This window comes from Pleuronectes platessa, chromosome 22, assembly GCF_947347685.1.
Source record: "Pleuronectes platessa chromosome 22, fPlePla1.1, whole genome shotgun sequence".
NCBI classification, from domain to species: domain Eukaryota; kingdom Metazoa; phylum Chordata; class Actinopteri; order Pleuronectiformes; family Pleuronectidae; genus Pleuronectes; species Pleuronectes platessa.
The window spans coordinates 942,939-969,724 of NC_070647.1; the positions used below are offsets into that span (position 1 = coordinate 942,939).

General features: G+C 41.6%; 1 protein-coding gene across 3 annotated transcripts in view; it reads right to left on the reverse strand.

Annotated features, from left to right (window-relative positions):
* The window catches only part of mkln1 (muskelin 1, intracellular mediator containing kelch motifs), a 31,560-nt gene that overhangs the window by 2,237 nt on the left and 2,537 nt on the right, over positions 1 to 26,786 (reverse strand). The window contains exons 3-18 of one of the 3 annotated variants that reach the window (XM_053415283.1): positions 25,669 to 25,808; positions 19,901 to 20,043; positions 18,151 to 18,239; positions 17,939 to 18,048; positions 16,873 to 17,065; positions 16,609 to 16,725; positions 16,356 to 16,421; positions 15,513 to 15,625; positions 14,340 to 14,552; positions 10,752 to 10,973; positions 10,506 to 10,635; positions 7,536 to 7,683; positions 6,841 to 6,955; positions 6,045 to 6,184; positions 1,018 to 1,120; positions 704 to 758 (exon numbers count right to left, since the gene is read on the reverse strand). In XM_053415283.1, coding sequence (XP_053271258.1) covers positions 704 to 758; positions 1,018 to 1,120; positions 6,045 to 6,184; positions 6,841 to 6,955; positions 7,536 to 7,683; positions 10,506 to 10,635; positions 10,752 to 10,973; positions 14,340 to 14,552; positions 15,513 to 15,625; positions 16,356 to 16,421; positions 16,609 to 16,725; positions 16,873 to 17,065; positions 17,939 to 18,048; positions 18,151 to 18,239; positions 19,901 to 20,043; positions 25,669 to 25,716 — 2,005 coding nt within the window. In that variant the 5' untranslated portion in view covers positions 25,717 to 25,808. The remainder of the gene's footprint in view (positions 1 to 703; positions 759 to 1,017; positions 1,121 to 6,044; positions 6,185 to 6,840; positions 6,956 to 7,535; positions 7,684 to 10,505; positions 10,636 to 10,751; positions 10,974 to 14,339; positions 14,553 to 15,512; positions 15,626 to 16,355; positions 16,422 to 16,608; positions 16,726 to 16,872; positions 17,066 to 17,938; positions 18,049 to 18,150; positions 18,240 to 19,900; positions 20,044 to 25,668; positions 25,809 to 26,786) is intronic. The other 2 variants (XM_053415281.1, XM_053415280.1) reach the window with 2 other exon arrangements.

The window sequence follows — 26,786 nt, forward strand, 5'->3', positions numbered from 1 at the left end:
GTCGAATGGGATTACGACCGAAATAAACGTCATAGTCACACCATGCCCATGTAGGGAGTCTCGCTACATGGCCTTGGACGAGCGAGCTAACGCTAGTCGGGCTCCACTGGCCCGGTTAGCTCGCGAGCTAACACTAGCCGGGCTCCACTGGCCCGGCTAGCCGGGGAGCCGGGCTTGCGTTAGCTCCCCCTAGCTCCCTAGGGGCTCCCCCTGGCTAGGGGAGCACGGCTCCCCGGGTAGCGTTGCTGCTACCCGTCAGAGGTGAGGGGGGGCGGGGCACTCAAAACAGGTCAATCTAAGGAGGGCTGTTTTAGACATGGTAAAAAGGTGCGGTTTTAAATGATCCTTGTGGTATTTTGACCAAAATGTTACAGACATTTCATTAAGACCCCAAGGAACCATATCAACTTGTGGTAAAATGGGCATAATATGTCCCCTTTAAACAATTCAATGTTATTTATACAGCACTAAATCTTTACACGATAGAGGGTAAAGGGACTGTATAAATATAATGTTCTAGTATTATCGCCCACTCAAAGTCTATCCCAAACTAGGGTACAGTATATATATATATATATAGTATACTAATTTAAAGTACTTTTAAGTAAAACATGCACATAACAAATTTAATTGGATCTAATTCTGGCCCTTATTTGGACATACATAACATATCATTGAATATGAACAAAGACAGGGTTTTTACCCAGAGGGATGAAGTCAGAGCCAGACTTGAAGAGAGCTGAGGGCAGGAGCTGAAACTAAAGAACAACACAATCTGAGTCACTTCCATCTTCAACACTGCTGAAAAAAAAACTTCCTGAACAGATGAGACTCCTGCTGCAGTGGGTGCTCTGATACACAGTTTACAACTCCGCCTCTATCTGTATTTTCTGATCCTTTCATTTAGCTCTTTTGTTTAAAAAGTAAATCCACATTGAAAACTAAAGCCGAACTGAAAAGTAATAGTAAAGACACCCTAGGTTCATGGAAAATTTAAATCTTGAGATATTTCCATACCTCTTTGGTCTCATCAGGGTCTGTGTGGTCCACTGTAAGTGACAGATCATTTTGAAGATATTTCAGTGCAGTTAGTGGCTCTGACTGGGCTTTCTCCTCAAACCTGACAAATCAAAACACACCAATAATAAACATACAGAGCAGGCAGTTGACAGCAACTAGCCAATAGATGGCGACATACCCAAGGCAAACATGCACAAAGGTCAGGAGTAATACAATTTCATAGTGACGTTGAAGGCCTTTCTTGGCATGAAATGTTTATTTATTTTTAAAGAAATAATCAATCAATCAAATTTTATTTGTAGAGCCCATATTCACAAATCACAATTTGTCTCATAGGGCTTTAAGATGGAGAGATATCCTCTGTCCTTAACCCTCAGAAAGGGTAAGGAAAAACTAATCAAAACTACTCAAAACCCTTTTAACAGGGTAAAAATACGTAGAAACCTCAGCGAGCCACATGTGAGGGATCCCTCATCCAGGACGGACAGAAATGCAATAGATGTCAAGTGTAGGAAAACATCATCACGATAAATGTTTTAGCAGCATTGATAATCAGATCTTAATATATTTTTATTTGCTTCGAGTGTTACCTAGGACTGAAAAAATTACATTTCTCCTATTGCTTGTTAGCTCGTTTTCTGCTGAACTAACTCTTTCACCAGAGAAGAGCAACAAACCCAGCAGACTGATTTCAATCTTTTTTATGTTACATTACATGTCATATGGCAGACCCTTTTTTATGCATGCGACTTACATTTAATGCATTCGAGATCTATGAGAGGCCATTTATCTTGCCCAAGGACACTACTACGGCATGCAGATAGGGAATACTGAGGATTGAACCGCCAATCTTCTGGTTGAAGGAAAACCGCTCTACCCTACAGCCACATCCTGTCCATCCGTGGTATTAGCGGACATTCTTGACAAGGTGTGCTCACCTTTGCTCACTCAGTGAAACGCAGGAGGAAGAGGGGACATGCTGGAGTGCTTGTGCTTCTCTGTAGATGCGGACAAAGTACCTCTTCCAGGAACATTTCTCTCCAACGTGCGTTCACTGAGCAACAAACTAGAACTTTTCTTGATCTTTTGTCTTGTGTTTCACGTAGACAGGGCTGTGGGGATCGACACTGGTTCTGCGCTGCAGCTAAAAGGCTTCCAGCTGTTCAGAGAGGACCGGTACATTTTATACAAATAGCAGCTGGTTCAACAATGTGAGAGTGATTCAGCAGCACTGCTCTCCTGTTCTAGAAACCTTTTTCATGAACTGTAAACCCTTTTACTACCCCTGTGAGTTCGCCTCATTCATTCTGGTCTGTGTTAACATTCCACCACAGGCCAACGAGCATGACACACACAGTGCACGCTCAACAACCAGATACTGTGTGTGGAGCGGACATACCCGGACACCTTAGTTACTGTCCTTTTTTGACCATGATATCTCAGCCACAAACTCCCCAAACACAATTTATTAAATGACCGACCAGAGAGGACAACACTGTGGATCACTGTTACACAACAGTCAGCGAAGTAAGGCTGCCACTCACAACCATTTTCTATCGATTAATCTGTCTACTATTTTACCGATTCGTTGATTAATCTAAACGATTGGCACCGGGCAGCGACAAGGAAAGCCCGGCGCCACCTATCCACCCCCCTGTTAAACCTTTGTGCGGTTCACATGAGCTGCGTTGCTGGTTTCGGCATCTATTCTGTCGAGTTTGCTTAATAATGTGAGTGAGACAGACTGTGTAGTTATGTTGACATCTTTATTCGGGTCCTCAACTTCCGTGTCTGAACCCGCCCCCCACATTCATTGCCTCCTCCTATTGGTCCATAACATACCAACGTTGGGGCTTCCTATTAGCTAAACCTATGTCAATTTGTTAGAATGAATTGAAATGAAACGTTTTAGAAATTGAAAAGGTAAATTCATAATTTGTGTGGGTCCGACGCGTCGGTTTAAAATATTGATGTCGACGTCTTCAATGACGTCATCAATTACGTTGACTAATCGCGGCAGCCCTACAGTGAAGTCTATCACGCCGGCCCCCGCACTGCACTGGGACACTCTGACCACGTCATGATCCACCTGATTCCCGAATACAGGCAGAAATTAAAGCTCTCAAAACCTGTTGTGAGGGAAGAGGTTCACTTCCAAAAGTCTGAGTGAATACCAATAAGCTGTCAGTTCATACATCAGCTTCTGTGGGGACTGCTGTATTCCATCACTTACCAGGGGGAGTTAAAAAAAAAAACCTGTTTCAAAACCAAACTCAGACAGTTAAGGTTGCAGAAGGAAAAGGCATTTTGATTTGTAACAATGGTACAAAGTAGTGAGAACTCTAACAGCAATTCTCTGCTTAAAAGGTCCAGCTTGTAAGATTTAGGTGAAAGGGGAATGTTGAAAGAAATGTTATATAAACTAATCCTAGTGATGTTTCACGAGTCTGTTTCATCTAAATTATACATATTGTTGTTTAATTGACCCTAGAATGGCACTTTATATTGATATACTTTATATTAACATCAGTGGGGGTCCTCTCTATGGAAACCGCCATGTTTCTTTTAGTACCCCAGATTGGACAAACTAAACACCGTTTGAGTTTTTATGAAAACTGCAGGTTACTACACGTTCTCTGTCATGTTTGGGTGGGGAGGGAGAGGTGGACCCCTCACTTCTCATTCACTTGCAACATGCTAATTCACCACTCAATGTCACTAAATTCCACAAACTGCAACTTTAAGACTCTACTTCTAAGCTCTGGAGGGGACATAGATGGATCACACACTACAAACCTTCGGTCCCTCACTCACGGCAATGGTCAGGGTTCATACACATTTTTACCAATTGATTTCCATGACTTTTCCATGACTTTTCAATAACTTTGAACCAAATTTCCATGACCGAACATTTTGTGAAATCTCGATGTGCGAAAAAGTGACAAAATGTAGTGTTCAAACTAACAATGAGAATTCCAAGGGATACAGTATACCTTAAATGACACAAACCCAAGTATGCCTACTTATATTTTTAGCGTATTTCTTTAAAAGCTTATGAATTATTTAAAACTCAGCGTAAATGAACTAGGGATGGGCCTTCGATTAAATTATCCTAATCGATCGTCGGGAGAATTAACGATCGACTTTCAATTAATAATTTATATTGTTATATTAAAATTCACTATTTATAGGCTATATTAAAATGCAGTAAAAATAGAAAAAACTGCGTGTTTCCTGAGGTCTTTATTAAAAGATGAAAAACTCTTGTGGCAGTTAAACAGGATCCGTTGACTGGCTACACTTGAAAATATGCACAGCTGTACTCTTAAGCCCCGATGAGAGACCAGCTAGCCGCTGAGAGCTAACTCGATTTGACGGTTCTTGACCACTCAGTCCGGTTGTTGTCACGCCCTCAATCCCGGAACCCCTCACCCAGACCCGGGTCTGTCCGGGTTCCCCTACGCTCGGACTGAGGGTCCGTGTGCGGACATGAGGCCAAGGCTGCTAACATCCCCGCTGTGCTGCGTTCAGGGCAACTCGGATATTCCGAACTCCTGCCACATAACGAACATGCAATAGTTTCATCGATGAAAAAATTATGTCATCAACGAAATTCTTAGTGATCAATTAGGAATTAGGCCCATCCCTAAAAAGGAATGACATGAAAATATGAATATAACAAATTTCCATGACTTTTCCAGGTTTTCCATGACCGTACGAACCCTGAATGGTACAGACCTGACACCATCCCCCACGACACTCCCATCAGCCCCCGTACATGAGCGTCACCAATGCCAGCTCAGCATGGTCTCTGACTCTCCACACTTGCCCCCTCTACCACAGGGTCAACAGTTTTCATCCAGGACAGGGATGTCAACAGGCTCTTCCGGACACAGAACCCCCGCAAAGCAGCCGGACCCAACTCTCTTTCCACATCCACCTTGAAGCACTGTTCACTCAAATTTTTACCAAACGGTTCTTGCACCATTTTTTAAGACATAGTTAACGCTTTTTAAGACTTCTTCAAAATGCCTATTTTTTTCTTTGATAGAAGAAAATGTATATAACCTATTAATAACCTTAATAAGATATCAGAATAATAATATTGAGTAAGGGTAACTGTCCGACCTTCTTACAGTGTTTCTTTAGTGTTTAATATATAATATAACTAGTTAGATTATTTCTGTAGAATATTAATAATAAAATTTAAAAAACGCTCCTAAAATACAGGCTCTCTTGTGGTTCCTAAAAGCTATAAGAGTGGAAAGGAAGGTAGAGGCTTCAGCAACCAGACTCCTCTCCTGTGGAACCAGCTCTCTCTCTGGGTTTGGTAAAGGCAGACACCATCTCTACATCTAAGGTTAAACTTAAAATGCTTCGTTTTGATAAAGCCTATAGTTAGGGCTGGATCAAAACCATCCCTTAGTTATGTTGCTATTGGTTATTGTTGTTGCTATCCTTAATATTAGCTTTACACTCTTATGGTTTTCATTATAACTACAGTCAGAGCTGAAACCTGATGCTCCACAAGTGTGCCCAGTCTCTCTCTCTTCTCTCTTTTTTCCCCTAAAATTTGTAAGGTCTTGTATATTATGATTTGGCAGTATTGAAAATAAAATGTACTTGTTAAAAGTAATCCTAGGTACACAAATAACAGCACTATACTGTATTGGGCGTGCACTTTCCACTCGCGCAAACAAGCGGGCACGCGCACACGCTCCATGGCACATCTGCAGGCAGTGTGTCTCGGGTGCAATGTAATATGAGCTAAACAGGCTGCCATTGCACCAGGGTGTGGGGTAGGGATGGCAGACTTGTCGTAGTTTTGCTTTCTGGAATAAAAAAACTTTGGACACTTGGATGTCGATTTTGGTCTTGGTTTGAGAATCGTTGCAGCCCTAGACAATATCCCATCTGTTTGATAGTATTGTACAGTATGAATGTTGATAACAGAATATCAGATGTAAGACAAATAAAGCAGTGGTGTGATGTCAGTGGGACCTCAAATCAAAAAAGCAGCAGACCTGTATTTCCTGATGAGGTATCTGCAGTGACGGAGCAGATACTCCTTAGAAGGCCGACACAGTTTGAGGGACCAGAAGTCGTCCAATCGCATTTTAGGAGAACAGGACTTCCCAGGGTTTCCACCAAACAGGTAATGCACCTGGAAATACGCAGAAAATACACACTAAACCGATATTCTATTCATCAGTCTTTTAAGTTACAAACCCAATAACAAAAACATAAAGACTAATCACAATGACTAAACTAAAATGTTGTATCCAACAATTTGCATTTGGACTAAATTCAGGTTGTTTACATATCCTATTGAATAGAACTTGTGTCACGTATGTGTTTTTTTGTAATTAAGATCCTGCTCAGACCTGATATTAACATCTGTCCTTATTGATCTGATCAGATGTGAAAATCCAAATGTATATCCAATGTCTCTTGAGATATGATCACTCAGACAACATTAAGGGGTGGCCATATTTTTTACGTTCGAGAACACAAATCTGTCCCTTGGCCACATTGAAGGGTCGCTGACTGAGCTGATCTGTTACAGTTTTACAACATTATTACAGCCTTCAGCACCCATAACCTAATTTGTTTGTGGCCACTCCCACAATACCCACACTGACCAACCAATATTGATGCCATCTCTTCTTAGAAAGCTGAACTGAGGCTTGTCTTCAAAAGAGTGTTATGAGCAGGGTTTCCGCGACATTAACTTTTCAGTGGTGGCCCGCCGCCGCCTTCAAGCCTTGGTGAATCAATGCGGAGAGCAGTATATAAAAGTGCAAATGAGCTGAGTGTTACCTTGTGCATCTCATCATATACAAGCTGATGTGCAAAGCGTGGGCATGGCTCCTCCTCCTGCAGAGCCTTGCTCTGGTTTTCTTTCACTGCCTGATCGTTCTTATACACACATGACCTGAGGAGGAATGACGACAACACACGCACACAGGTACGAAATATGAAAAGTTAAAACTTCCGCTCAGTTTCAAAAGAAAACCTGTTCTGGTTTAATCATAAACACCAATTCTCAATTAATCCAATGGTAAATATACTACATATATATGCCAATTTTCTAAGCTAAACTGTAAAAGTAATTGTCACACAGTCATAAAGTTCTTCAATTCACAATGCCTTTTCTATCAGATCATTGACACACAGACAGAAAAGCCATTAGGGGCACTTTGGGGGTTAAGTATCCTACCCAAGGAAACTTCAGCATGGGAACTCGGATATAATTAGTAAAGCAGCCATATTACGCACAACACCACTGGCCCCCTTGAATTTCTAGGACATTACATGTACTGTTACCAGGTTTGTATTTTTGTCTCCCATAGTTTGTGCACTCTTTCTCTGATACTACTCAACGATTACTACTACTTCTACTCTTAACTAGTACTGCTATCATTAATGAAATCATTACATCTATGAGTATCATTATTATTTTTTCAATTATAACAATCAGTCTGACTTTACTTATATATCATTCTGTCTCCTACCAGTTGTTGCGGGCGATGTCATAGATCCAGAAGGAGTTGCGAACATTCTCCTCACGTTTGTCCTTGTCTTTACTGAGGCCCGAGAGAACATGGATCTCATTGAGGTCAGGGTCGATGGTGGCTCTCTGGGTAAAGCCTGTCATTGGCACTTTGCAAAAAAAAAAAAAAATATGGGAGATTGAGCTGTGATGGGAAATGACAACTTCTATTAGAATAGCAAGGGGGAAAATCTGAATAAATTCCATTATGAATCAATCAAATTTTCAAATAAGATAAACTACCCCAAAAAACTATTTACAGTGAACAAATATTCAGATATAGATCTTTATCAGATAAAGAGACTAAATCTACATATAACCCTTTCCATCTGTATATTTGAAAAGCAACTTCATCTTCTTGTACAACGCTTTCTATATGTTTCTATATGTACGCTTTCTATATGGATGTCTGTCATCTATATGACAGACATCCACAACTTAACCATGATGATATTTCCAGTTGCAGATATCTTTAATTTAATTCTGATTCAAGAGGTCTTTTATTCCCCTAAATTCAAGGTACCTTAAATTAAGTTTGAAGTAGTCATGATGGTGTTATGGATATCATGAACTTGAATCATGACTGCAGAATTCAATTTTAAAGAGTTTTGGAGTTTTGAGTAATTAAAACATTCTGGATGTGCCTCTGTGTGTCAGAGCTGCCGGTGTGACAAAGATCAGCTACCTCCTCATCCTGGATGACATCAAGCTGTATGCCAGGAATAAGCAAGAAATCGACTAACAGATCCCCACCATGACATCGGAATGTCATTCGGACAAGATAAGTGCGTCGGATGGTATCGAAGAGAAGCAAAATAATCAGATCTACCAGAACGCAACATAACAGATCTTTAGGACAGCTATTAATACCTCAGGATCCCACAGGCCTATGGAAACCATGAAGAGACTGCAGGGAAGTCAGCCACAGCCAAATTCCTACACAGAGTACGGCAAGTCCTGAAAAGAACAAGGTCTGAGCCATCTACACATATCCCCTGCCAGTCATCAGATACCCAGCTGGTGTAATAACCTGGCTAAAGGAGGCGATAGAGGCCACTGATATCAAGACAAGGAAGCTCCTCACTGTGCATGGAGGGTTTCACCCAAGTCCAGCACCCTGAGGCTGTAAACTGAGTGAATGGAGGAAGGCAGAGGACAATTGAGCGTCAAAGCCACTATCCAGGATGAGGCAAGGAAAATCTTCAGAAAAAGACTACATCAGGAAGATGGCCCAAGTAACGAGCTGAAATGAATACCTCAGACAGCAGAAACCCAATGATGAGATATGCATGTATATATATGGCTGCACAATATTAGGAAAACATGCAATTTCATTGTTTAATGTTGATAAAAGTAAACCATTCTTTCCATTCCAAAAACATTTTATCAAGAAATGTCACCTGTCTACATGGAATGGGATATGCCCAAATGCAAGATCACATGGGCAGATCTGTGGAGACTGGATCCTTTCTGGATCTGTGTATCAAACCATCCCTTTTCCATCACAACGGCTTGAAGAATTGGTCGCCATTTATTGCAATTGTATTTGGCTGCAAAGCTGTTTACCCCTGAAACTCCAAAAGGGTTTGGTGGACTCAAACACTACACCCACCCCTCCATTGGCATGGTGGTAAGTAGAAAGAGTGAATTTAACTTTTTGGGTGAATTGTCCCTTTAATATCACTGTTATTACTGTTAATATTTGTTGTTGTTACTATTATTATTAATCTGTTTGTTTGTTTGTTTGTTTATTAGTTTGTTCTACAACGTTATTGTCATGTCTGCCAATAAAGCTTAATTGACTTGAACACAAAACTTGTTTTCAATCAAGGACTATTATGTCACACAAAATTCAAACGCTCACTTATTATATAACCTCAAGAACACACAAAACAGCTCGGATTTCCCACGGTGGACAAAAGGGATAAACACAGGCTACCTACCAGACATGCCAAGGTAATGTTAGGTTCCAAAAAAGCTAGCCAGCAGCACTTGTTTGCAAACTTTAGCATCTGTGTGCTGCCTGCAGCAGCTAAACAGATCTCTTTAGCACGACTGGGAATTATTGGTTCTCTGGCATGCTTTGCCCACATGAATACTTAACATTCAGCGAAGTGGCAGTGTATTTTATTTAGTTGCCTTATTGTGAAAGGTTAATCAGTGAATTTGTGTTTCCTGTCATCATAAGCAGTGTATCTGTATGGGAATTTTATTGTCAAGGGTCACCAATTACACCGATGCAAATGTTGTTCTGTTTTGGTAGCGAAGTTTTGATTAGTTGTGAAAAAGTAAACAGGCATACGGCCCTAGTTCAAGCTCACATTCATCGTGTCCTTATTATACTATTACCTCTCAGTATAGGTGAATTAAACTCTCGGCTACATTTATAATGGTTAATAGGAAGAGAGAGAGAGAGAGAGAGATAGCGACAGAGAGAGGGTGTGTGTTGGTCAGAAACTGAAAAGGTTCAGGAGCACAAGGAATGGAAAATGACCTGTATTTATATAGCGCATTTCTAGTTCTGATGACCACTCAAAGTGATTTACAGTACAGCTGTTAGGACAAGGCCACTGCGACCTTGCCCTTTGGCTACCGAAATGAAATAAGATAAAACATGAGTCCAAGTGAATGTTTGTGCCAAATGTGAAACAATTCCTTCAAAGAATTCTTGAGATATCGTGTTTGTGAGAATAGGATGCACGTAAGTAGTGTGACATTCATTTGTATTCAACCCGAAAAAAACTTCAGCAGAGGAAAGAAAAAGTTTTTTGTGCTACTTTTTTTTCTTGAAAGTGAATTTGCTCCTGTAACACAATCTCCCATTGTAGGTGTTTGATAAAAGACCAATATGAGATTAACATAACCATTACTTCAAAAAATAACAAAAAGGAAACCCCACAAGCATGCCACTTTGGAAGGTTTTACATCTTACCCATGCCAGAGTCCTTCTTGGTGCCATCAGATATGATCTCTACATGGTCTCCGTCCACATCATAGCTAAAGAAATCATTGAGGTAAGTCTTTGACCTCTGACCTCCGAACACATACAGACAGCGGTTTCTCTATGGAAAGAAGAGAGTTCAAGCCTACTGTCATATTAAATTCATCAGACAGGTTTATCCAAACAGGAGTAGAAATTTAGCCAAAACATGTAACCAGGCACAAAATCTGGACTCACAGTGTGGAAGAGCATGCAATGTCCGATCCGGGACTGGATATCTTCTGGCCCAGCGTTACACGAGTCTTCCCGCAGGAGGTTCCATGTTCCTGCCTGGCAATGGTAGGCATACAGGCCACTGAACTGAGGTTCTGATGTCCGGCTGTCCTCCACACTGCCATTACATGTCAGAATCCGACCACCGAATGTGTAGATCATGTGCTTCTCTGAGTCCATGCACATCTGAAGAGTAGAAAAGAACAGCAATTTGTCCAAAAAGGAGGACGAAAAAGGCATACAGAAACTGAACGTAAACTGAGGGACCTCAGAAAAAACATTGCATTATTTGTTGTCTTTCCCTCATACAATGATGGATTAACTATTTACTGCTGATCATCTACTCCCAGTTTACATAATTTTCATGTCTGAGTTTACTAGTGACCAATCACAATGTTTGGGTGTGTTTCAGCTAGAGAGACGAGCTGAATTATGAATGAATACGCAGCTATGAAAAAAGATTTGACTCAATTAAAGAAAAGTATCGATCATTATGTGGTGATCATCGTTGATATCATTTCAGAAACCTTTTAACTATAGCACCTTTGTGTGTGCGCTGCTACCTTTCCCTCAATCTCTGGGACTATCATACAGAAGCTTCACAATTATTTTATAGTAACCAACCGCTTGTGACGAATTTGGCCTGGGACGCATGTGATAACTATAAGCAGTTTCCCCTGTATTCGAATTTTGTCGGGAGTTGGAGGCAGTCACCTTGCAATTCACTATGCAGAAAAAACAAACGGTCCGATTTTTTTTTGTTAAAGGTCAGAGTGCAGCCACCATTTTGAAATCCAGAGAGCTGCTTTGTTTACATTCTAACAGAAGTTAGGACGGAAAAAAAGTCCTAACTTCAACTTGTGCCATGATAGCACAAGCGGTTAAGTACCAGGAAAAAAGTACCATTTGGTACCGAAACAGATGTCCAGGTACCGGTACCAGCACTGGTTCAAATGGGAATGATACCCAGCCCTAGTCACAGCAGCCAAATTTCTGCAATGACCGCAACAAAAAGCAAGAGCTGTTCAACGATGATATTATTTTTGTCTACGTACAGTGCCCCCGAATAAACAGCTTGTGCACATCGAATATGCAAAATCAAAGTTGCCACTGAAGTAGGGGTGTTAAAATTGCCAGAATTGGCAGAGCATTGACTTTGATAATGTTAAATTTAAATCAAAGTTAAAACTATAAAGTATTATTTTAGTTTAGCTTTTGTCTGTATGATTTGTTTTAGTGTAGTTAGACAGTGAAGGATAAGTTAAATTAAACATTAGTAGTAGGGCTGCTCGTTTAATCGCGATTACGATTATGGGGTCAAACGATCTCCAAAGTACTATAATCGAGTTGAAACGATTATTTGGCAATTCAGTCCTTCCCCCAAAGCATTCAGCGGCCCAGCTGACTGGCTCTCACTCTCAAGCAGCAGTAAAGCTTGGGTGTGTGGTGATCGGCGGTGAAAAAAGTGGAAAAGCAGGGAGGGCAGCAGCAGACCATGTAGCGGGCGTGCACAGCTATTCTCAAGCGCGCTCCCGCCTGGCTGTTCATACCGTTCAGACCGGACCCGCATTTCTCCGCGCCGGTCAGTCGGTCATAGAGTGATAGGGTTGCCATCATTAAGGGTTTGAATAACCGGGCACCGATATCCTGGTTTCACGGAGGAATAAGACACGCAGTCGTCATCGGTGTTTACCGGACCCGGAAGTGTTTAAAAAAATAAAGCTTAGACTTCAGAATAAGGGCACATATTAATAATCGTTTAAATAATCGGGATTTTGATATTGTCCAAAATAATCGTGATTATGATTTTTTCCATAATCGAGCAGCCCTAATTAGTAGGGATGAATAGTAGGTGTGAATTAAGGGAGCCAAATTACAAAAACATTATCTCAAGGTACTTTACATAGTAAGGTTGAGACTGTACAAAATTGTGAGAAACCCTACAGTACCCACAATAAACAAGAACTTTGGCAAATTCGAGAGTAACAACTCCAATTAATGTTATGCCATCAATGATATTATTGAGCGCAGCATTATAATAATATAATTGGTAAGTTGGTTACAAAACACCTAATACGATGCATCTCAATTTATCCTCAGTTGTCTATATTACTGCACATGGCATCTTTTTTCAATTCAGGAATTTTTTGTTGATTCATACAATCAGTCAGACATATGGCGGGTACTTAGACAGGATACTCCAGCTTGGTAAAAGGCAACCGGACCATTTATGTTCGTCTGGCCTAATCTTGAAGCAGTAGAGATGTAAAAGATGTTTTAAAAAGAAAGGTGAAGGTGTAACTCTTAAGGCCGGCGTATGCTTCTGCGTTTTCACGGCCCTGCAAGAGCCCTTCCGGGCCCCTTACGTGCTTATGTATCTCGTCTTACGTGCTTACGTGCGTCGCCGAATTTTTCTACGAACGAATTTGGACCAAATAGAAGAGCGTTTGGCAGAAGAGATCAGAAAGTGTGATCACTTGTATAACCCGTCACTGACTGGCGGATTTGTCCGCCAGAAAAAGGCTACGAGGAGCCGCAGTGGCTATGTAAATAAACAATCGACGAAGAAGAAAGAAGGCGTCTCTAAGGTCGTCTTCGACAAAAAACAATACTCCGCCTAGTGTTCTGGCGGGGAATTGCTTTATAAGACGCGCAGCGCTTGGGGAAGCTTGGGGAAGCATGAATGACAAAGAGTATTGCGACACAAATTAATTGCTAAATATTTGAAATGAACAGTCGAGCAACAACAGTAGAGTACGAGTTTCCAAAGTTATTACGTTTTTTGTGAGTGGGGGGTTTATGTTATGTTCTTTCAGGGAACGGTCACATTCCCACACTAATAATCCCTGTGCTAGGTAAACTCATTAAAATATGCAATTATTAAGATAATTGTATATGGTTTTGTATTTATATAGCGCTTTTCTAGTTTTGATGACCACTCATAGTTCTTTACAGTACATTTACCCATTCATACATTCATACAGTGCATCTATTAGCAGCACTTTGTTGTTCTATATATGATGAAGTAGTAGCATTAGAATGTGAACCCCCCATATTAAGGCTGTCCGGGACTGACTAATATTTACCAATGTCCAGCTATTCCAAATCCTTGAGAAAGCTCTGATATTGGTGAAAAATATTTGTTTTCAGTGAATATTTCCTTGACATTTTGTGGAGGGGTGAGAAATGTCCTAAGGAAGAACCCATACATTTGTAGTGGATCTGGGAATTTCACTGTCTTTGACATAGCGAGACAGGGCATTAGTCCTGACAAAGGTAGGAGTGGCATTCTAGTTTATTTTAAACAAATACATTATTAATAAACCAAAACCCAATAAAGATTATAAAAATGCTAAGTTGTCATTTTATTCTGTCAAATTAACAATGGTTCAGTTCAGTATGCTTCAGAAACAGATAATCAAATCTTCATACCCAAGTTTGAGGGTCAGTTTGCAAAGACTGATAGCTTTGAAAGATTGCTGCTCATTCAGACAGATATAACAAACCTATGTTAAATAGTCGGCAGAATAGCGTTTCACATATTGAATCTACCTGGTGGTCAAACACCAACTTTGGCCCTCCGTCAGCAGACGTGTCCTCGCTGAGAAGTGTCCAGGTGTTTGCGTCAATGTCATAGCAGTAAAAGTCGCTCTTCAAAGACTTGCTGTTCCTGACACTGGAATCCAGGTATCGGCCTAGTGTGTAGATTTGACGCCGCTGAGAGTCAACGCACATCTTGTGGCAGGAACGGGCACTTGGCCCATTCTGATTGATCAACAGGAGACAGAATATGCTTAGTTTTTCTAATCTTTCTCAAGCTAAATTAAAAACAGTCGTGTAAAGTGGAGTATTGTGTGTTGATGCCAATTACAAGTTCAAGCACCTATGAAGACTATAAATCATCCTAAAAAGTAAACATCACATCTTTACCTCCAACCCTGAAAACTAAAAATACAGAAAAACAAACTTGTTCCCTGAGTTGTCCTTAATTGAAATTAAATCCAGCTTTCCTCTGCCAGTAAAGAAAATTGCAGCCAAGACTTAGTCACCTAGTTTTCTAATCTTAAAGCAACCATAACAATTTAGAATCTCTGGAGCAGAGTGAATATATCAGGACTCATTATCTACCCACCACTATGCAGACGGAGGGATGGGGGAAGTGTTCAAGTCCTCTAAACACTTCTGGAATTTCAGGGGTTAACTTTGTTGCAGCCGAACTCAAAACGGCTTAATTTACACCATGTTTTAGGCCTTAATGTGTTCAGATATCTTCCTACGAGATTCGTTCAAGGACCCTAGCATACAACATCATGTGGCTACGTCCCCTGGCTTAGCCACTTCCTGTTGTCTTTAAGGCTTAAAACACAGTGTAAATGAACTTGTATCGAGTCGAATATGAATGTTGGGGCTTGCAGACACTTGGTTGACACCACAAGAGCAGTATGGAGGCATGTTATGTTTTTGCTGTTGTTTTATTACATCTGAAGTATAAGTAGCTGGTTACTTCAATTGTATCGGATTCGGCTCCAACCAAAGTTTACCCCTGAAACTCCAACGGCATAGTAGTGAGTAGATGATTGAATTTGTATTTATCGGTGAACAATCCTTTTAATACACCAATATTCCAACTTTAAATTTAACTTAGACGTATGAAAAGTATTAGTAGTGTCATTTCTCAATAACTAGCTGTGTATTACCAACATGCTTTCTAAGCCTTCTTCCCACCTCTTTCTCAGTGTCTCTGGAGATGCAAGCCCATTGGTTTTCTTGAACACTGTAAGCCCAGAAGTCAGCCAGGTCTTGTGTTCCATCCCAGCCCCCAAACAGGTACACGGTCTCTGCAGAGAAACAACAGTGCTCAAAATGTGGATGAACTGCAGTTACATAGGGGCATGTCCATTCTGTTTTGGAGAACGCTGCCAGCAGGTAGCTATGCTGAAGTATTTTACCATCACAGTATTGTATTCTGGCACCTGTCAGCTGTGCAATTTGGCAGTGACTGAATTTGTGACTGTCCGGTTGGGGCAGACTGCTAGGTCCACAATTAGGGAAATACCAATCAACTACCGTTGAGAAGCAAACTCATTGGTGACTCAGTTTTAGAAAACGTGAGGTTACCGACACTAGCGGCCATAGTCTATTGCAGAAATGTCCGGTCAGAGAGCCAGGCAAAATGCACGGGCTCCACTAGCCGAGCCAGAGTGCACAAAGCACCGCTAGACAGAGAGCACTGTGGAGTATACAGGCTCTAATGACTGAGCCATGGTGCGCAATGCCTGGCTAGACACACACTACTGAGTATTTGGTGTTTTTTAATAATTTTGTCAGCGTTCGAGAGATCCCAGTGCCTGCCCCGTCAAGTTAACCCACACGCTTTACTCTGTGATGAAGATGAACAGAAACCCACACAGGAGTAGTCTCACTGACACATCTTGAAATGGAGTGATACCAGATGGGTGAATAAGATTTGACAGTACTATATCTGTTGGTCCTGAATCTGTGTAAGATGATATTAGTAATGGCATACGTTGAAGGGCTGAGTCAAAACACTGACTGCAAGGGTCTTACCAGTCTGAACGTCAATGACCATTTGATGTCCTCCCCTCATTCCTGGTCTGTTGTCATCGCCGTCACCTACAATAAAAGGAAGGAGGAGGATGGTGTATGAGCATTGGAGGTGTTGAGTAAAAATTTAGGATAATTTGGGATGTATATAACAGTAGTTTAGTAGAAGTAGTGAAGGGCAGAAGGAAGTCAACAAAGAACTGACATATTGGATTGATAGATTGGGAAGACTTCCCACTTGAATAATGGATCTCACCGCTCATGTCATCTCGGTTGATTTCTGGGACACTTGTCCCTTTGTTGCATTTCGGAATGATCTGACTCCACCTCGGCTTGTACTCCTGCTGGCTGATATACTGATTAAATAAGCCATCTAGCAAGGAGAAAAGATGAAATATAGTTTAAAAAACACACAAAAAATGCCATTGAGCAGAAACCTGGCAAAGCAGCAATTACCTAATTAAATTCTAAAGGCAACCTGTGGCAGGTTAATGGCATTTCATCAGGCCATGTACAGTACCTCTCACAGCTTTGTCAATGAGTTCCTCACAGGCATCAAAGTCTCCTTGTAGCACCAGCCGGTCATGTAAGTGAGTGAGCATTGGGTGCTCTAGTGCTATCCGAGTTTTTTTCTGGAGCGACTCAAAGGCTTCTGTGTAGTTATGCTGCCTGAAGTGCTTGAGGCAAAGGCGAATGGCTTCCTGTTCTCTGTACTGCAAGAGCACAATGGAGAGGAAATGGATACCTGCTCAAATTAGTCCACAAACACAAACTTCTACTGTCAGGTACATGTGCTTGAAAAGTCCGATTCAAGGCTAGATATTGAAATGGTACTGAAACATGGCAAATACAAAATGTTGCCAACAAATACAATAATTTTTAGTGGTATTTACTTAGTGTGTATCACATAGATCCTAACTAAATGTTTTGTTAATTATTTACTGAATTTTACAAGGTTATCTTTTTTGCTGTAACATTGCACATTTCCCCAAAGTGAGACCAATAAAGGTTTGTCTTATTTATGATTAAGGACAATTATTTTATCACATGTACTACAACACTTCTATTTTTAGGGAAGTTAGCGAATTCCAATATCTCAGCATTAACTTGGTGAGTCAAGTGTTGTAATGTAAGAGGACGACAAAAAACAGGGTGGCTATGATTAAGGGGGTTGAGCAGTCGTCCTCTAACCAGAAAGTCGGTGGCTTGATCCTAGTCTTCCCCATCTGCACGCCAAAGCATAACATACTGAACCCCAAATTGTACCTCATTAAAAAAAGTGCTGTGTGTGTGTGTGAATATCAATCTGTACAGCACTATATAAATACAGACCATTTAGAGACAAATGGAACAGAAGCAAAGGGGTAAATAGACAAAACAGCCCCTATAAGTATAAAATCCATGGCAACCAAGGAAAACTATGATTCCTACCTTGATTAATATCATTTAGTTTAAGATTATCTTCCCAGCATCTTCAACTGCTCTTTCCAGCAATATAATCGTTATATGTATTAAGAATTTCAGTCAATGATTTTTTGTGATGAGTTATTCGATCAATCATTTCAACCCTGCATTTTATAACTTACCTTGCTATACCAGTTAAGACAGGGTTGCACCACATCAGGATCTTCAACACCATGCAGCTCAATGTACCAGATGCTAAAATTGAAACTAGGACCCCAGGACATCAGAGGAACTGAGTCAGAGAGAAAGAGAATACAGTAACAAAAGAGCACTGTAAAAAGACAGATTTTCCCATGTAACACAAAGCACACATACAAACTGAATCAGCTCTCACCTATTTTGACAAATCTGCAGGGAAACATCTGCTCATCAATCTTGTACTTTAAGGTGAATGTTTCCTTGTTGTAGTCATTCTTAAGGCCACTGGCAAAGGAAGAAGGAAAGAAAAAGAAGATTTTGGTCAATTACCCACACTCCAATTGTCAACTGATGGTAATGAAGTTTCTTCTAGGACTCTTTAGCACTGCGGGCAGGCCAGGTAGCCAGCAATGCAGAAATCAATAAGTGGAAAAGTATAAGGCTCAAAAATACTATGGAAGAAATAGTTTTAATCCCAAATCAAAATTAGGCAAATAGGCTGAAATTTGTTCTCTAGTAGGAAATTTACACACAAAACACAATAAAAGAGTCTCATACAATTTGAAGTTGCAAAAATACAAAGGTAATTAAGAAATTACAAAAGAATGGGTAGTATCAGAGTGAATAAAAACTCCACTTGAAGTGACAGTTAATGGATTTCTAAGTTGATATTTGTCTAAATAAAAAGTTCAGTGGGCGATATATTTATATGAGATGCTAATAAAACAAATTACACTTCATGTGACTATAATCCAATCTTATTCCTACATTATTTATTTTATCTATACTCCAAAAGAATCTCATTATTACTGAAAATATAGTATATATTTGTCAAATAATTCTGTAAAGGTAAAACATCCCCTTCAAAACTTAAAATAGAACCTGTGGTATCCTTCAGCTTTCATAAAAACTCATAAGGTGTTTAGTTTGTCCAGTAGAGCCTACTACAAGAAACATGACGGCCTCAATAGAGGCCAGCCCCCCCCGATGCAAATAAAAAGTGCAGTATTTCAATATAAAAGGGACCATTCTAGGGTAAATAAAACATTTATATAATCTAGATGAAACACACTTGTGAAAACATCACTAGGATTATTTTATATAAAATGTCTGTCAATAGATCCCTTTCACCTAAATCTTACACACTGGACATTTAAATTGGTATAGAACAAATAAAGGACACTTTAAAAAGAAATCTCAAGGATGAACACAACATGCTCATCATGTAGCTTCTAAAAAGAAATACCGTTGCAAAGAAATGTAATAAAATGTGAGTGCATTATAATTCATAATAATAAAATATATATAATAATCCTATATTTTTGGACCTATCATACAGCCTGTGAAAAACTGTTGTAGGTATGTGGAAAATGTGTTCTAATGCACCTTGCGAGTGCTTCAACTGTTTCCGGTTTCTTCAGAGTACAAAAATTTCAGCTATCATATGTAATGTTTTTTATTTGCTTCAGAGTCTCCGAATTTTTAAGGTTTAATAAAAGTTGGCAATACTGTTAGCTCTCCAGAAAACCTCAGGTTTTCGGGGTTGTTTGCAAACTCGTGCTATAGAATGTGTTTATATTCAGTGCCTTATGTCTTAATGGGTTCATATTCATATATTCTTCTTGTACAATGCTGTGTCTAACATTTATTTCAGACATCTGCAATTCAATTGTGACTATAATTCCAGTTTCAGATACCTACAATTTAATTCTGCCTTGTCATATTCCAAGTTTAAGATGTTTGAAATTATCTAAATTCAAGATACCTTAAATTAAGTTCATATTTCAGCCAGCAAGTTAAACCAGATCTTTATAAAACTCTGTAACCAAGTCAGGTGAGACACACACCCCCCCCACCCCCCATCACATGAAGGTTATTGCAAATTCAGTCACTTCTCGGCAAGATATTCAGAGTGGATTATTCTTTCAAAAGCAGCATTATCTCACCTGGACAAAAGTTCTGTCATGTTCTCTTCACTCATGCCACCAAAGACTTTAAACTTCTTCAGGTTGCAGACATGAGTCTTTTCATACTTTCCAAAGGTGATGCTCTGAGCAATAGCCGGCCTTTCCATTTTCAAGATTAAAAACTGGAGGGAAACAGAGACAGAGAGAGGAGACATAACATAGACTGAAACCAAAGGGTGATTGTGGTGATATTATTGCTGTGTGTTAATCAGTGTTCCCCCTACCATTCTATTAGGGGGGCGCCCCGCCCCCCTGGAAGATCAAGTTCATTTTGTATTTAATTTTTTATTATTTAATATAGCGCCAGATCACCAGAGGCATGTCATTTCTGTCTCTACATGGTCGCACGTTTAGATTTCTCCTCTGCTCTCTGTATCGCGCACGGCGGAGTTCCATCCAGATGCGCGCAAACACAGACACGCATACACTGACATGTGCGCGCCCACACAGGTGAGCAACCTCCCACCAGTGGACAGAGAGCATCTGAGAACATGTCTCATGAATCACCTGAGACGCAGCTAAAAATATCAGAGTTTTTTAAATGCTCCCAGGTGGATGATGGTAACAGCCACTCTCCTGCGAGCAGCAGCGGGAGTAGCTCTCCTGCGAGCAGCAGCGGGAGTAGCTCTCCTGCTCCGGGTCCAAGTGTTGCACGCCCTCCCCCAGACAAGCATCTGTCCGGTCACCACCGGATGACAGGTTTTGACCCAGCTTGGCTGTCAGAGGGGAAATACTCCCCCTGGCTGTACAAGACTGATCTTGGTAAGTTTTAGACAGGACACCGAAGCGCCACGCCACGCAATTCTCAAGCACGCAGGTGCCTGGCCGTTCACACGGGACGCGTATTTGTCAGCGCCGGTCAGCCCGCGAGTCTGCTTTTTCCGCTTGTTGTATTTAACCATGAACGCATCACGCCTCGCCTCGCAACCTCAGCCTGAACCCTTATTAACCCCGCTGGGTCACTTCATAATAGCAGCCACAAAAACCAAATCGATGTTGTTAAGAAGCTGGTTAGGAAAGGGATGACATTACTAAGCAACACTTTAATCTATCACTGTTAATCTATTTTCATCGGACCATTGTTCAAAACCAGCAAATCTGACGTGGAAAGATTTTTATTATAGACGGAAGTTTCAAAACGGTAATTTAACACAAACGAGGGTTATGGCGAAGTGCTCTATTCTAACAGTGATTTCAGGTGGTAGAGAAGTCGTTCAGCAATGGGTATATTGCTAGTAGGATCTCGACTTATGTCTTCTTTCACTTTATGCGCATGCTCCATGACGTCTTTACAGCGATTTCAACCACCAGCGTTTCCGTGTTTTCTTGACAGGGTTTCGTGTAGACGCGATAAACATAAATACCGGAACCAAAAAAAATTCTGGATTCAGGCAATCCAGGTTAAGTATGGAAGTCAGTAAATCCATCTATCCATACTGGTTATTACTGGAATATTGGTTTTAGGAATGTTCTGTCGAAAATGTAGACAGCATAAACAGGCAGTTGTGAGAGGAAACCAGACCCGGCCATTTATAGTCTCCCTGCCAGTCCTACAGAAAGAACAAACTGGACAAACACATGACGTCTGAGCATAACAGAATAGCCTATCAGCGCCGGTCAGAAATTCAATGTACAGTTCACGCTGCCACGCCGCGCCGCCGTGGCAGCGTCAAAAAGTAGCATTCCATATCAAATGTTAACTAATAAAAAAAAAGTAATCTTTTGTGTCAACACAAGATAGGGCAGCAAGCGAAATATGATAGTGAAGCTGCTGCAGCAACTCCCAGCCAAAAGACGTGTCCTGATTGAAGAAAGAAAACATGGTCACCTCTTCCCAGCCTGGCAGGAACTTTCTGTGTTGAATCAAACAAACTTCTATAACCAGACTTAAAGATAAACTTGTATCACTAGACATTACACTGTGACACACCAGCGACACTGACTGCAAAGATAAAAGAAAACATGTGTTGGGTATTAATGGAGAACTACAGCCCAACTGAAAACCAAAACCTCCTGAGAAAGGTCATCACTTTCAAGGCTCCAGACAAACCTTTTAGATTGGCTGCACTAGTGCACCTACCCCTTTCATTTAGGTGCACCAGCACATACTTACAGCAACAGAATAATATATATATTAGACAGTTGCCATATAAGTTTATAATTTCTTGATCACGGCTGGGAATCTTCCCTGACTTCCCAAATCAATTCAATTCTGATTCACAAGGTCTCAATTCAATTGGATTTTCAATTAGATTCAATATTGATTCAGTTAAATATATTTTGTTGTACCAATTTTACCTGGATATGAAAGAAGTTCTCAGAGAACTAAAGCTTACACTCGATGGGATGGTTATGCTTAGATGAGCTTTTAGGTTTTACATTGTATTAGGTTAGTATTAAGGGTGCTCTGATTGATGAGGAACATAGTCAGAGGAAGTAAAAGTGTGTGTCCTGTTGATATAGTTCAGTTACAACACAGTGTCACTCCTGCAGCTGCTGACAGCACAGGTGCAGCATATGACACAAACACAAGCTGATACAGGAGTTTAATGTGGTGCTGAGTTGAAAAACAAAAAGTAACAACTTGATAGTAATCATGGATATTTACTGATAAAGTTCTCACTAAGACTTAGTGCTGTAGTGTTTTTTTTTGCATATATAGCAGGGAATCCCATCATAAGTGGTCAATTGTATCAGGCGTAAACAGGGCCATAGACCCCTGATGGGTATCAGCCGATACTGATTCGAAACACCCTTGGATCTTTTAGAACCCATTTTGTACGTACGCCACATCTTGCTGAAACCTTGTGATAAATGTCTCTTCAATAACAATAGCGTTCCTATATATGGTATTTACAGGACACTCATGGTACTGCCGAAAGTCAGTCAGTGGGAGCCTCCATAGTGAATAGTGAGTTCCTGTTGAACTGGAGGGATCCTCAAGTTCCTGTTCTGCACCCTGTAAAAGCACCTGGTATGATGGGTCCGCTGGCAAGTTGCTGCCGCGCCTCCTCCGCTGTTTTCGTTCTTTTTCTTTTTTTAAAGTTTCGTATTGATTAATCAGGATTGTCTTGAGTGAATGTTGGACTTTAAATCCGTCTGCTGGATTTGGCTTGCTCCACCAACACCGAAACAGCAGTTGGACAGTCTCTACCTGTCTGATACCTCGCCACTCGTTAGCCAGAAGCTAGCTTCGCCGGTACAGGCCTCACCTGTATGGGACTCCTGTGGCTCATCTCCGCACTCTGTGGCTGGACAGCCTGCTCTGGTGTGCCCCACGAAGCACACCCGTTCGGACCGGTCCGCTGTCACCCTGCCAGCTCTCCTGGACGCTCACCTGCGCCCGCGGACTGCTGTCAACGCGGAGGACGCCGCCTCTCTGCTATACCCATACCCATACGCAATACCAGTGTCCAACTGCCGACTGGCTAGCCTGCTGCTAATCTCCGACACCGTCCAACTGGTTTCCCCGTCTCCAGCGAAGCTACAACCAGCACGCTCCACTCCTCTGCTCCAGCTGCATTGGCTCTGTGGCTTAACCATTATCACCTGGACCATCTACCATTGGATTACGTCGCTCCCGATCTCACATCATGTGGAGTTTTAATCTGCTGCTTTGGATTGCGCAATGTTCGACTCTCACGAGCGCATCTCTGCCGCTCCGTTACTCGGCAACGGAGATGTTACGTCTCCGGACCTTCTCAAGGACCCCCCACCTCAGCTTGCATCCCACCACTACATTCTCAAATGACCAAGATACATCCACCGTGGCTCTGGACGGAACTTTCAATACACTCAACACAACAGCAACACAAACATCTGCTCCTTCTGGTCCACAGGGCCCCCCCCCACACACACCGCCCGTCCTGTCAATCACAGTGTACTGTCTCCCCTGCTCAAAGCAACCACCTACACACCACTCACCTGTCTGAAACTTTGTCTGTTGAATATCAGATCCCTCACTAACAAAGCTCTGTTGATTGCTGACTTTATTGTTGACCATAAGCTAGACATTCTATGCCTCACTGAGACTTGGCAACAGCCAAATGACTTCTCCCAGCTTAATGAGGCTGTACCACTGGGTTTTTCTTTTATTAGTAAATCCCGTGCGACTGGGAAGGGGGGTGGTCTCGCTCTCCTTCACCGTGATAACATCAAAGTCACTGCTGTCACAATCCCCCATCACTCCTCTTTTGAATGTTTAGCTGTAAAACTCACAGGCCCCAAACCCGATATCATTGTAACCATCTACAGACCACCAAAACCCGCTGCTGTTTTCCTCAATGAATTCTCATCACTACTAACTGTATGTGCAATGTCCCCCACTGTTATCCTCCTCTGCGATTTCAACATCCACATTGACAACCCATCTAGTATCTTTGCTAAAGACTTCAAATCACTCCTGGACTGTTTTGGTATTATACAACATGTCAACCTACCAACCCATAACAAATGTCAAATACTCGACTTGATCTGTTATACTGACATCCCTCCCACTAACATTGATGTCACTGATTTCCCCATTTCCGACCACAAAGCTGTACTTTTTGACATTTACACCCAACTACACAAAGCCAAAGAACAACGGACCATCTCCTTCAGAAACATAAAAAATATCGACACCACAGATCTCTCCACCCTTATCAGCTCTTACCCCAGCCCTCCCCCAGCATCCTCCCTGGCTGACCTTGTAACTCACTACAATAACTGCCTCTCTACTTCCCTCATCACCCTGGCCCCCCTGAAAAGTCGCTCAGTCTCATTTACTCACACTGCTCCCTGGTTCACACCGGAGCTCCGCCAGCTCAAAGCCACTGGCCGTCGACTGGAGCGACTCTACAAAAAGACTGGACTCACGGTACACAGCCAAATGTACTTGGACCACATTCATCACTACACCACTGCTAAATCTTCATACTATTCCAACCTAATCAACACTGGTACAGGCAACAGCAGAGTCCTCTTCTCAACAGTCAGACACTTACTTCAGCCTCCTAAAACCCTCCCTCCAGACAACTCCACTGATCAGTGCACTGCCTTCCTGGATTTCTTCAGCTCTAAAATCAACACCATTCACCAACAACTGGCCTTATCTTGCACCTCCTCAAACAATCCACCCTGGATGATCACCACTGGCCAACCTCCGACTTCACCCGAGTATCAGAACACACCATCTTTGAACTCATCCATAAAGCCAAAACCACCACCTGTCAGCTCGATCCTCTTCCCACCTCCCTTGTCAAAGCCTGTCTGCCATCCATTTCCCCCATGATCACCAACATAATTAACTCCTCCCTCACCACTGGTACTGTACCCCCCACTCTCAAACTGGCTGCCATCACACCTATCCTGAAAAAACTCCCCTTCATCTCCAAAACACTTGAAAGGGTGGTTGCCGCACAATTACAGTCCCACCTTGACACAAACAACCTCCATGAACCCTTCCAATCCGGCTTCCGTCCAAAACATAGCACTGAAACAGCCCTGGTCAAAATCACCAACGACCTCCTCCGTGCAGCTGACTCCGGACTCCTTACAATTCTCATCCTCCTTGACCTCAGCGCAGCATTTGATACCATCTCGCACCCTCTGCGAACTCAGCCGCCCGGATCATCACCTGTACCAAATCATCAGATCACATCACTCCTGTACTCATCCAACTTCACTGGCTCCCTGTACAATACCGCGTCGACTACAAAAACCTTCTCCTCACCTATAAAGCTCTCCACAATCTAGCCCCCACTTACCTCTACGACCTCCTTCAGGAATACACTCCCTCCTGCACCCTCCTTCATCCTCTTGTGGACTGCTAACCATCCCCACGTCACGCCTCAGTACCATGGGTGCCCGAGCCTTCAGCTGCTCAGCACCCAGGCTCTGGAACTCCCTCCCCCCACACATAAGACAATCAGACTCCATCACATCATTCAAGTCTCAACTCAAAACTCACCTGTTCAAACTGGCATACTCTTTATAACTGGACCCTGTGCACTTCACTTGTTTTTATGTTGATGTTCTGTTTTAATGTTGTTTTTTATCTTTCATGTTTTTATCTTTTATCCTGTACTATTGTATTGTAAGGTGACCTTGGGTGACTTGAAAGGCGCCTCCAAATAAAATGTATTATTATTATTATTAAATACAACAGATTCCTCCTGACTCAAACTTTAGAGATAGGTAAAAAAGAAGATCCTCTCTGACCTCAACACTCATTGCTCTGATACCACTTGTCACTTCTGTGTGTTGGTTCAGATTACCCAGATGTTGTTTCCGGGGTTGTGATTGAATTTGAGTGTGATTGGACACAGACACACTGCCACACATGCGTGGCATCTATTGCATTTCTGTCCATCCTGGGAGAGGGATCCCTCATATATGGCTCTCTCTGAGGTTTCTACCTTCCCCCCTGTTAAATGGAAAGTTCACCCAACAATTAAAAGTTTCAGGGGTAAACAGCATTGCAGTGTGTGAACGTGGCTCAGGGGGAGGATATCAGGCTGCAATATTTTTTACCCCTGAGACTCCTAAAGTGTTTTGTGGACTCCCCCACCCCTCCATCGACAAAGAGTGAATTTTCCTTTTTCAGTGAACTATCCCTTCAATATTAGCAAAATTTTATAAAATCAAGGTATAAGAAAGTATCAAGAATTAAATAACTGTTTATTATTGGTAGGGTGACACCTGCTTAACTTTAGATTAACTTTCCTGTGGAATGACATAAATAGTGCTCATGAGCAACTCTCAACAGAGATGAAGAGAAGCGAGGTTCCTCACTTGTTAGTCATTTCCACCATCAGAAAAAAAAGAAAAAAAAAGTAGCCATCAAATAACTCAATTTCTTCTCATCTATGTTGAGAGTTGCACT